General features: G+C 46.7%; 1 protein-coding gene across 3 annotated transcripts in view; it reads left to right on the top strand.

Moving 5' to 3' along the window:
• HDX (highly divergent homeobox) overlaps positions 1–12,494 on the top strand; it is a 249,858-nt gene that overhangs the window by 212,527 nt on the left and 24,837 nt on the right. For all 3 annotated transcript variants that reach the window (XM_086918767.1, XM_086918768.1, XM_086918769.1), the window contains one exon: positions 1,328–1,411. In XM_086918767.1, the coding sequence (XP_086774893.1) occupies positions 1,328–1,411 (84 nt within the window). The remainder of the gene's footprint in view (positions 1–1,327; positions 1,412–12,494) is intronic.

The raw sequence follows: 12,494 nt of genomic DNA, 5'->3' as shown, positions 1-12,494 counted from the left end.
CAGATTTATCTGCACTTGTGGTAGAACAATTTGCAGTAGTAGATATTTGTACGTGTGCCATAAACCACTTTGTGAATTCCTGGTAGCTGTGAAAAACTGTAAATTATTTTGTAGACTGGTGTTTACAATTTAATCAACCTTTGTGAATGGGGCCTAATAATTCTTAAAGTGATTAAGTGAAGTATAGAAATGTAAAAAATTGAATTTAAATTAGGCCTATGCCAAATTTGCGGAAATTCCTTTGCAGACGTTGCAATGAGTTACTGAGAAATCACGCAAAATTTCTAATGGCAATTTGTCATTCTCCGTGTTTTGTGTAGCACAAAATGAATCCTTGTCTCCATTTTGGTCACAAGGACACATTTTTGCAGTAAAAAAAAGTGCAAAATTGCATGTGACACGATCAACAACGTTCATGTTCTGTTCATTCGCATTATTCCTGTGCTCTCCTACTGATACCCCAGTTATGCGACGTTGTGTAATATTGGTTTTCATATAACAAGCCTAATACTAAATGCCGAAAAATATGTAAGAACACGCCAGCCTAATTGAAATTGTGCTGGGGTTGATTTAACGGTTCAGATGACAGCTGTTTAGCCAGAAACCGGTCCCAGGATGCTTGTTTCCGGTCCAGGGAAGACATGGCTTGGCAGTTCAGGCTGAAGGCACAGGGTCAGACTGATTTGCATATGCCATGTCTGAACTGTCTGAACTGGGGTGGCGTAGTGAGCTGAAGAATAATGATGAATTAAACCCAGATCAGTTGACTGGGCTGAGTGCTTGCAATGTTCAACACTCCGTCCATCATCCCCTTTGGTTTTGATTTGTTCGCCCTAAGTTGGCAGGGTATGCCCAGACGTGAGTCCCTTGCTCACTTTGCCACTGGATTCAAGCTAGCCTGGCTGATGACGGCTGTTTAGCCGGAAACCGGTCCCAGGATGCTTGTTTCCGGTCCAGGGAAGACATGGCTTGGCAGTTCGGGCTGGACTGTTCCCATGAGGCACAGGGTCAGAATGATTTGCATATGGCCATGTCTGAACTGGGGTGGCTGAGTGAGCTAAAGAATGATGATGGATTAAACCCAGATCAGTTGACTGGGGGTGAGTGCTTGCAATGTTCAACACTCCGTGCATCATCCCCTTTGGTTTTGCTGGGGCCTGATTTTAAGGCACAGAAGTACTGTTAGTCATGTCTTTTCTCTTTATCAGGGTGCGATTGTCATGATCCTTTACTGCTTGGCTTCAATTTCTTATAAGATGTGTACAATATTGTTTTGTTAACTGTAGAAGCGCACATGTCCTAAACATCAAATCGGTTTATGTTACAGAAAACAGAGGTCATAGACATTGAAGAAAGCGATGGGGCAAGCAATTCAGAGGTGGAGCAAATGCGTTCTCTCCTAGAGTTTAAGGTACCTTGAATCCATTGTTCTTGTCACTGTGTGTCCATGAGCTTGTATCTTAAAGCTTTTTAGCAACTATGTATGCCCTTTCCTATGTTATGGTATTCATAAATACAACTGTACACTGCTTCTTCATTATGAATGGATCTATTGACTTTCTTGGGTGGTGTATATTCCTTTTTTCCAAAAGTGCTCTATCGATAGCCTTCCCTGCAAATCCCATTTTTACTTAATTGTGGATGACAAGTAGCAAAAAAAAAGGAATCAATTGCTTACCATAAAGCTCTCCACTGCTCAGAGAGTTGTATTAAACCACCTTAAGTTAACCATTACCAAACTCTCCAATGAGTTGGATAATGGTTAGCTTAAGGTGGTTAAATGTAACTCATGACATAATAAACTATCTGTTAGTAATACAGTCCAGCACGATGTTTTTCAATACTTCTAATCCACAGCGGAGACAAAGTCATGAGCCAGCCTAACTTTGAATTTATCTTTTAACTTTCAAATTGCTTACTGTGAGGTCACAGGAAAGAATTTAAGCAAGACTGAAAAATCAAAGATAAAGCGCTCAGAAATAGACCATTGGTTTATACGTGTATAAGAGACTAATCTTTATTTGTTCGTTAAAATAGAACATTTATTGGTTTGTGTTAAAGAAATTGCTATAGAGTGTAAGGCCTTCAGGGGAGAAAGCATTTCTACTTATCTGTAGATATTTGCATGTTTTGTTTGAATGATGATTGGTAACTTTACTATTTCAGTCCAGATTTTGACTGTCCTGCATAGGTTTACCAGCATGCGTAATATTAGTTAAGGTAGATAATTGGAGTCTCTGCAGTAAAATAAGGTAAGAGTTGCTAAGAAACATCCATGTGAGTTGGTTGAATTTGATTATCCGGTATGTTTGGCATTTTTTGGGTGCTGTCCTTCCATTTCTAGTGAGCGAGAAAGGCAAGGACCAGGTCAGTTGCCTGCCTCTGGATGGAAGACTATTTTGGCAAAGCAGTACCCTGGCCCTTTCTGAAGGTTGGTAAGTCTTTTTGGATCTCAGCAGCATCCGAAGAATATTCTGTAGTTGGCTTGTCTTAAACCCTGATATTAAACCGTGTGCTACTTTATAGTTCTGTAGTAAAAAAAAACTGGACTGATGTTTGTACTGTTGCTACTGAGCGTTTCAAATAGGAAATCTTCCTCGTGTAACTGTACCCCATGATATTCTGCAGCTCTAGCGTAATTCTAGATATCCTGCATTGTCGCCAGGAGGGGAAGGCATTACAGGGTGTTATAATCCTTCCAGGGGTCTATTGGTCAAATATTGTCCCCCCCATCTCCATCATCATCAGGTGGTGGTGGTGTGGAGTTAGTTGGTGTAATCAGTAAATGCTGCAAAGGTGGAGAAGTTGGTGTAGGGGACCATGGCGGAGGAGGGGAGGGGGTTAGTGCCTACATTCTTCCTCTTCAAAGTAATATAGGAAAGGGTGTCCACTGACTCAGGTTTACGTTTCTGAGGTGATTTAGTAGGAACATGTCTTGTATCTGGATTATTATCAAGTTCCTTTTGTTTTGGGTCCGATTTGGGTGTTGGGGCGTCGAAAATCAGATCCTGCAGCTTCGGAGGAACAGTTTTAGGTTTTGGCACTGATAATTTGGTTCTGGGGTACAATAACTTTTCGGCACAGAAGGTTCGGTCCTGAAGGAGGCTTTGTTTTTAGTGTCAATTATTTCAGCTTGAAGCCTGGAGGTTTCGGCTCGGTGCCAGACTTTGGCCGACTCAATCCTGAGCCGGAAGGCTTATTGACCTGTTTCAGTGCCAAGCCAGAGGGCGGGGCGTCAGAAACATCTTGTTCGTGCCAACAGGGATGGGACCAAAGCCTTTTGTTTCGGCTGAGTTGGAGTTTGGGTCAAGGGGCGCTCGATACTCACTGGACGTTGATCTTGTGGCAAGTCTTTGTCCATCTCGGAGTCCGACTCAGGAATGGTGGCAAGTTCTTCATGTTCTTCCTCGGTCCCTTGTGCATCAAATTCGTGCTCGGATTCTTTGCCGAAGATGTCCTGCGTGTATTCAACGTTTTGGCTCTGCATTTCACGACGTCGAACCTGGCGATCATGAAGTGTTTTTTTTTTTCGATCTTAAAGATCGGCACACCTTGCAGTGCTGTTCGTTGTGCTCCAGAGACAAGCAGAAGTTGCACACTTCATGCGAGTCGGTGCGCGGATACTTGGTGTGGCACCGAGGGCAGAATTGGAATGGAGTCTGTTCTATCGACTGCGAAGTGGACTGATGAGGTTACACCGGAGAGCATTCCTGATGATCTTCGATCGAAATAGAGGTTTTACTCAACGGGTACGATATGCCGAGAAGTGGGATATCTGCTCAAAACAATACCGACGCGGGTAGAGTTGATTGCGCTCCGAGGGGAACCCGAAGAAACGGTTTGGCAGGAGTTGATGCCCATGCGCACTATCACCATTAGGAGAAGTCACCTACCTTTTAACTGGAAAGACTTCTTTGAAGAAAAACAACTTGCAAACATCCGGACCCAACACTAAATGGCAGGAGTATGCAAAGCATGTGATCTACAGCTCACATGCCTCGAACAGCCAGATTTTCAAGGTTCTTCTAAAGTATAATAAATAAACTGCAGATCTGAGGAAGGTGGGTGGCTTATTCCAAAGCTGGGCTGCTATAATGTTACAAGCAATTATATATTGTGTACTGACCATTGACTCCATGTTGCTTTAACCTCATTTGTGAGTACGTTCTCATCTTGTGTCTGTCTGACCCTGCCTTTCAGCTGTGAACGCAGGCAGGCTCAGGTTACTTTCGGATACAGATTGTGTATGTGTCTCATGTGACCTTGACACAGAGATTGTACACAGCACCTACAGCACAGATGAAGGTAGGGGAGTTTCTAGAAGTCCCTCTCTGTGTTAATAAAAAGTATAATGACGTAGATCTCTTGGCACTTTAACAGGAACTTTCCTGGGAGTGGGCGCACTGCCCAGGGCTATTGTGCCTGGCCAAGACCTCCCTGCCTAAAACTGCCAATGGGTTTCCCAGTCATGCTTGCAAGCATGATGAAAAACAAACAGCTGGTGAAGTATTCCAAGTTCTAATTACTTATTCTTGTGTACATGCAGTTTTTCAGCGGGAATCTTTCTGGATTCACTATGCTGTGCATTACTACGCGGTCTGGTGATTGGGTCCGGAATCGCACTCTTTTCTTTGTTTTTTTTTGTTTGTTTTTTTCGTAGCCCAGGTGGGCGTCGACGTCCCACCTTTTGGTGTCCTTCCGGTGACGTCGGCATGCTTCCTGCGGAAGCTCCCACCCTTGGGCTCCATCTTCAGATTCTTTTTTCCGCCGTTGGGTCTGGATCGTTCCAGAGAGGGCTCCAGAGATTTGGAGAAAATAGAAGCCAAAAGCCAAGTTTTGGAAAGAAAAGAGAAGAGAAAACAAAGTGAGACTACATCAGCGAAGGGGACGACGAAGGAAGAGGATCTTCGAAGAACTTCGATCTCTAGAAGAGAATGCGCAATCAGAGGGCCACCTGAACGCAAGAGATGGACAACACACAATTCAAATTCTGCCAGAACTGCCACCACAAGTACGCGCAGAAAGACCAACATCCTGTCTGCAACCTGTGCCTGCCGGTCGACCACGAAAGCAGGGACTGCAACGCCTGCTCCGCCTTACGAAAGCGCCGACGCCGAGATCTCCGGCGTCCGCGGCAACACCCAGGGCCAGCGGATCCTCACAGAAGGACTCCCGTGCGTCGACCAGCCAAGGTGGTCGAAAAACGTCCACGAAAAGGAACGCTCAACGCCGAAGACCTCTTCGACGACGGACGCAACACCTGTCTCGACGCCGAAACCAGTCTCGACGATGAAACCAGTCTCGACGCCGAAACCAGTCTCGACGTCATCAAGCCAGACAAAGAGACCGGCACAACCAATCGGCGCCGAACAGGCGGACGAGATGAAAAGAAAGAAGAGAAGACTCGAGGCAGAGATGGAGAACATCTTGCAGCGAAAGAAAGACTTCGACGAAAGGATGAAAGAGTACACAATTCCGTCAAAGCCACCGGGGGTCGAGTTCGTCGAGGAAGAGGATGAGTTCGAGGTCGAGGCGCCGCTGGAAAGCAAGGAAGATCTGGAATATCGCGAAGATGACACTACCTACTACGAGGAGAAGGAAGATGACGACCAGAGGACCTTCCAGGGATCGACATACTCAGACACACAGGACCTAAAGTGGCAGGACCTCGAAGCCGAGAGTCCAGAAGAGGTAGTGGACACATATCCGGCGAGGCCCTTGTCGCCTGACGATATTGGACTCTACAATGAAGTCATCAAGAACGCGGCATCATCGTTCAGAGTAAAACTTGAAGAGGAACAGCCTAAGGCAGATGTCCTTGAGGAAACACTGCTCGCAATACAAACTAAGAGCCAATACCTGCCAATGCTCGAAAGCATCAAAGGACAAGGCAGAGAGGCCTTCAAAGAACCTGCGACTTGTAAACCCGTCACACCCAGGACGGAGAAGTACAAGCACTCCCCCGAAGACCCGCCCTACATCCAGGGAATGGTCACTGCAGACTCCATCATTGTGGCAACTGCAAGAAAAAGGGCCAATGTCCCGACAAAAGTCAAAACCACCTCCAGACAAGGAGAGCAGAAGAATGGACCTGACCGGGAGAAATATCGAGATGAATGCTGCAACGCACTGGCGCATGGCCATTTCAAACGCCCTGCTGAACAGGCACCAATACCAGATCCTGGACGAACTGGACCAGTTAATCAAACACCTCAACAAGAATACCAGCAAAGAGCTACGCACCTGGTAGAGGAGGGGAAGAATGTGGCGAATTCATGCCTAAAAACAGCACTGGGCGGTGTAGACACAGTCAGCAGACTTATGATGCTAGGCATCATGGAAAGGAGACAAGCCTGGCTCAGAATATCGGGTTTTAAACCAGAGGTGCAACACAACATCCTGAACACCCCGTTCAACGGTGAGACACTGTTCGGAGCACCAGTGGACGAAAAGCTCACCCAGTTGAAAAAGGACAACGACACCGCAAGATCCATGGGGGCATTGCAGTTCGGGGGAAATAAGAGAAGAACCCCGTCACGGAGACCAAACGGGAGAGGGGGAAACCAGCCGGGAACTTCGCACCAGACTTTCCACCAGACCCACCAGGGCGACACCCAGACGCAACAAGGCCAGCAAAAACAACAGAGGGGCCAGTCCTTTCGCGGGAAGGGGAATGGACGTGGAAACAACAGAAGAGGTGTACAACAACCCACCTCCAAGTGACTCTGCCACACTACCAGTGCACACCCTTTCAAAAACTCCACAGTTGGACCACAGATACAACAAAGAGGAGTGGCTCAGACGAAACATCCAAGAGCACGTAACACCGGTGGAAGGAAGACTGAACCATTTCTTCCAGGAGTGGAAGAAAATAACTACAGACAGATGGATTCTCAACACCATACAGTACGGACACTGCATAGAGTTGGAACGAACACCACCAAACAAAAAAACAAAAAGAAGAGCACTAGCAAAGAAGGAACTAGAGCTACTTCAAAGGGAAGCACAAGAACTCCTGCAGAAGGAGGCTATCGAGCTTGTACCTCCCATAGAGTGGAACAAGAGGGTGTACTCTACGTACTTCCTGGTACCAAAGGTAGACGAAACAATGAGACCCATCCTGGACCCAAGGTTCCTCTACAAATACATAAAAACGCAAAAATTCAAAATGACGTCCCTGCAAGAGGTCCTTCCACAGATACAAGGCAGGGAATTCATGGTCACCATAGACCTCAAAGATGCCTACCTGCACATCTCTATGAACAGGCGGCACAAACATCTGCTAAGATTTGTCATCAACACAGATCACTATCAATTCACGACACTGGCCTTCGGACTGAAATCAGCACCACGGGTATCCACAAAGTGCCTGGCAGCAGTCGCAGCACACTTAAAGAGGGAAGGGATCCACATATACCCTTACCTGGACGACTGGCTAATAAAGGCAAGGTCATAGAAGACATGCAAACGGCACGCACAGCGAGTGACAGACACGCTGATGGCCCTGGGTTTCTCCATCCACTGGGGAAAATCCTCAATGAACCCAGAACAAGTAAACAATTTCCTGAGTGCACAGATCAACACCATACAGGAGAAGGTGTTCCCCAGCGAGAAGAGAACGCAGGCCCTGTTGAAGGAGACACACCTCTATCAGAAGGGGCGTGCTCTGACAGTGAGGACGGCGAGCAAGATGATGGGCATGATGGCCTTATGCATACACATAGTGCCAAATGTATGACTCCACATGAGACCACTCCAGGAGTGGCTACAGGACCAATGGTCACAAGTTACAGGTTGTTGGGAGGATCTGGTGGTTGTAACGCACGCAGTGCACAAGGGGATATCATGGTGGAACAAAGGAAACATAACAAAAGGGAAACCTCTAACACCACCAACACCAACTGTGACCATCACCACAGACGCATCCCAGAAGGGATGGGGAGCACACATGAAAAAACTCAGGGTGAGGGGTCTGTGGACACCAACGGATGCGGTCAAACACATCAATTACCTGGAACTAAAGACAGTTTTCCTTGCACTAAAGGCATTCCAGACGAAGCTGTACAACCAAATAGTGTTGATCCAGACAGACAACACAATAGCAATGTTCTACACATACAAGCAGGGAGGGACACAATCAGCCCCGCTGTCGGAACTAGCGCAGGAAATATGGAGATGGGCCATCCCACTAAAAATAGACCTACTGGCGATTCACCTGGCAGGGAAGGACAACGTGGAAGCTGACTGGCTAAGCAGACAGACATCGGCTTCACACGAATGGGATCTCAATACCCAAGAGACAAGGAGACTGTTCGACAGGTGGGGAACACCATCAATAGACCTATTTGCAACACGCCAGAAAGCAAAATGCCAGCACTTCACATCCAGGCAACCAGGGGAAGCGTCACTGGGGAATGCCCTATGGATAAGCTGGTCAAAGACATTTGCTTACGCTTTTCCGATGATCCCCCTGATACACAAGGTACTCAGCAAGTACAGGACGAGCAACATGACCCTGATATTGGTGGCACCACAGTGGGCCAGACAGACCTGGTACTCACAGATTATGGAGATGACAGAGTGCACCACACAGATTTGGGAGTAGGAAAGACCTACTCTCCATGCAAAACGGAGAGGTGTTGCATCCAGAGCCGAAAGTCTCAGCCTGGCAGCCTGGCTCCTGAGGGCATAGAGTTTGCACACCTTAAATTACCTGAGAGCACCCTGAAGGTACTTCGAGAGGCAAGAAGACTTAGCACGCGGAAGTGCTATGTGGCCAAATAGAAGAGGTTCACACTATGGTGCAGACAGGAAAAACTGCACAACAAGATGACAAGAGACTCAACAGTGCTAAAATACCTCACGCACCTGCTCGAGGCTAATCTGAGCTCATCCTCGCTAAGGGTACACCTGGCAGCCATAGTCGCTTACACTAGAGGAGAGACAGGGAAAAGCTTTTTTACTTCACAAATTGTAAAAAGTTTCTTGGAAGGTGCAAAGAGGATCGCACCGCCAAAGGTCTCCAGCACCCACGTGGAACCTCAACCTAGTACTGACGGAACTCATGAAAGCGCCCTTTGAACCGATCCATATGGCCTCCCTACAAATGCTAACCTTGAAAACAGCTTTCCTAGTGACAATCACCTGGCTATGCAGGGTGAGGGAGTTACAGGCGTTAACTCTACAAGAACCCTACATACAAATTCACAACGATAGGGTGGTGATGAGAACGGACCCACACTTTATGCCAAAGGTGGTGTCTAAGTTCCACATCAACCAAACTATTCGAATACCTAGTTTCTTCCAGAAACCAATGACAAACGCAGAAAGGGCACTGCACACTCTGGACGACAGACGTGCAGTCATGCACTACATAGAGAGAACTAAGAATCACAGAAAAACAAAACAATTTTTTGTGTCATTCGCGGACAGTTTCATGGGAAAAGCAGTTACCAAGGCGACAATTCCACAATGTATTGCGCAAGCAATACAATTCTGCCACAATCTAGCTGGGCAAGAGCTAGCTGAGGGCCCTTGGGCCCAATCGACCAGGAAAAAGGGAGCAACAATAGCCTTCCTGGCTAACACTCCCATTCAGTACATATGCCTGGCGGCAACATGGGCCTCAGTGCACACGGTCACAAAACACTGCTGTGTGGATATACAAATGAACAAAGAAGCACAAGTAGGACAGAAAGTGCTTCAACACATATTCAAAACCCAAAGCTCATCTTCTACCCAGCCGCCACAATGATAACAAACCACTACAAAGTCTATGCACAGCATAGTAAATCCAGAAAGATTCACGCTGCAAAACAAATAGTTTCTTACCTGTCTGTGTAGTTTTGCAGCTTGAAGATCTTTTTGGATTCACTAGCGAACCCACCCACTTCTGCCAGAAAGATGAGACTGGAGAAAGAGGTGGTAAAAATGGGGAAAAGACTTTAACAGACCTTTGAAGGGAAAAGCGGTGAAACAAAATATTGAAACATTGCCATACTATTCGGAAACAGAACACAAACGGGAAAAAAAGAATCTGAAGATGGCGCCCAAGGGTGGGAGCTTCCGCAGGAAGCATGCCGACGTCACCGGAAGGACACAAAAAGGTAGGACGTTGACGCCCACCTGGGCTACGAAAAAAAGAACTAAGAACAGTCTACGATTCCGGACCCAACCACCAGACCGCGGAATAATGCACAGCATAGTGAATCTAGAAAGATCTTCAAGCTGCAAAACTACTCCGACAGGTAAGAAACTATTCGTTATCTTTCTATGCATACATCTTGTGTGTATACATTTACTATATGCATTTATTTTACATGTGCATTATTGCCATTTGATAAATGGGAACTTGCAGCAATAAATATTCCCCTTTACTTGGTAAATGAGTGTTGACCTTTGTTTATGTTGTATTTTGGTATTCTAAAGTGTGTAGAGACCTATTTTGAAAAGTGTTCACGTTGTGTCCTGGTATTTTGAAGTCTTGCTCAGGTGTTCTGAAGAGAAAGCAAGACAGCTGCTCTGACAATGAAAGCTCTCCAGCCTTGTTTTGTTTTTCAATATTTGCCAATGCAAATAAGATTTGCTGTAGCGAAGTGAAGGCATCTGCCTGAGGAATAGCTTTTTAATTGGTTTTGCACTGACACTGGGCCCTTGCCATACTAAGCTCTGAAGACTATACCTATTGTTTTGAAGACTATTCTCAGTTTCAGATGCAGCCAATGGAGTTCTTTCATTACTTTTGAGGAAGACGATCTGCAGGGTCTATTCAGTGCAAGTTTAGCGGCGTAAAGTTGCCTCCCACGTGTAAACATTCGTGAGGTGGATTGTCGCCCTCAGCACCTTATTGACCCTGCTGCAGTATGATTGGATTGTGGGACAGTCCCAGAACATGTGTTTGAAGTTCGCCGCGGGTGTTTGGCTTCTGGGGCAGGCGAAATGAGTATCAGGGTAAAACCGGTTAAGCCGGTGAGGTGTTAAGTGTGCGCAATGTAGAATATTGAATTGGATGTTTTTGAAGCGCGCGTTTCTTGAAACCTTTTTTTGTTGCGTACTCTAGAGCCTTTTCCCAGATGTGGTCTTTGAGCACTCGCCCTATCTCATCCTCCCATTTTTGGCATAGGGCTTGTAAAGGGGCGGTGATCAGTTCTCTCATCGCCTTGTAATACCAAGTGTCTGCCCACGCCAATATGTAGAATTGTGTGTAATACTGGGTGCGTCAGCGGTTCTCTCTCATTGAAGTCCCAACATTATCGAGCGCTGTCTACTAGTCGTCTATGTACCAGGAATTGGCCAAAAGGAAGATCATAACTGTCCCTCATTTGGGCGTATGTTTTCAGCTGTCCATCTTCGAACAGTGACTCAATCTCCGTCACTTCGTGTTCTGTCCATATCCGGAGGGCTCCTGTCGTGTAATAGTTCTCCCGATGCGGGAATCCTACTAATGGGAGCAGCGGGGAGTAGAGGTGTTGACCCTTTGACATACGGTTTATGCGCATCATGCATTTGCGGGCTATCAACACCTGTAAGGGGTGCGTACGTGCAGGCTTTGTACCTGGCATCAGCAGGCATCAGCAGTCTCCGGATTGCCGGTAGAGGCATGCGACCATTGTTAGTGAATGTTTCCTCTAGGTGGCTCTCTGCTGTCCAATGGGACAATCATTGAAGCTGTGCTGCTAGGAAATAAGCCTCAAAGGAGGGGCCCCTAGACCTCCTTGTGTGGTGGGTAAGTAGAGGGTTTGTAAGGCTACTCTGTTTCTGCCCCCCCCCCCCCCCCCCCCCATATCAATGTTGTGAGCATAGGGAGCCAATGATGTGCCAAAAAGGAGCAGCGTGGCATTATGAAATGTCTTTGTTTGTTGTAGAGTCACAGAGAGGCCTGCAAATTCCTGTTACCGTGGGACCAGGGTCAGATAACGCTGCATAGCAGACCGATTTTGGGATTGCGACGTGGAGACACGATGAAGCCCTGGTGCCTTCTCCAGGGACCACAAGTGGGTGAACGGGGTAGAGTGAGTCTCGCTTGGACTTTTATTTTCGATTTTCCTGAAGACTTAGATAACGAAGAAGATTGGTCACCAGAGTGACCACAGGATCAGGCTAGAGATCTACCTTTAGACCTTGACAGATCCCAGCATGGGTCTTGAGGTGCTTTCTCTTCCTGGTCTCAAAAGGCCTTTGGGTACCTCAAGGCACAATCACTGCAGGCCTTAGTGTCATGATCTGACCACAGACACCACATGTTGGTCAGTCAAAGACATCTGTTTGTGACATTCCCCTCAGGAATTAAACAATGTAGACTTTAGGGACATAAGTCCCTTGCACACTGAAAGTCTCAATGAGACATGGGGTAGCTCCAGATCCATGTCTCTTGATGTGGAAAGAAATTAACTGATGTTAGCGCACATTTGTGGAGCTTATATGGGTCCACGCACGTCATCCCTGGTGTGGAACAACATCGATGTGGAGCTGTGGGTGCCACATGGCAGCATGTG

Source organism: Lissotriton vulgaris, chromosome 4_1 (genome assembly GCF_964263255.1).
Source record: "Lissotriton vulgaris chromosome 4_1, aLisVul1.2, whole genome shotgun sequence".
Taxonomy (NCBI): Eukaryota; Metazoa; Chordata; class Amphibia; order Caudata; family Salamandridae; genus Lissotriton; species Lissotriton vulgaris.
This window is presented reverse-complemented; position numbering and strand designations above follow the sequence as displayed.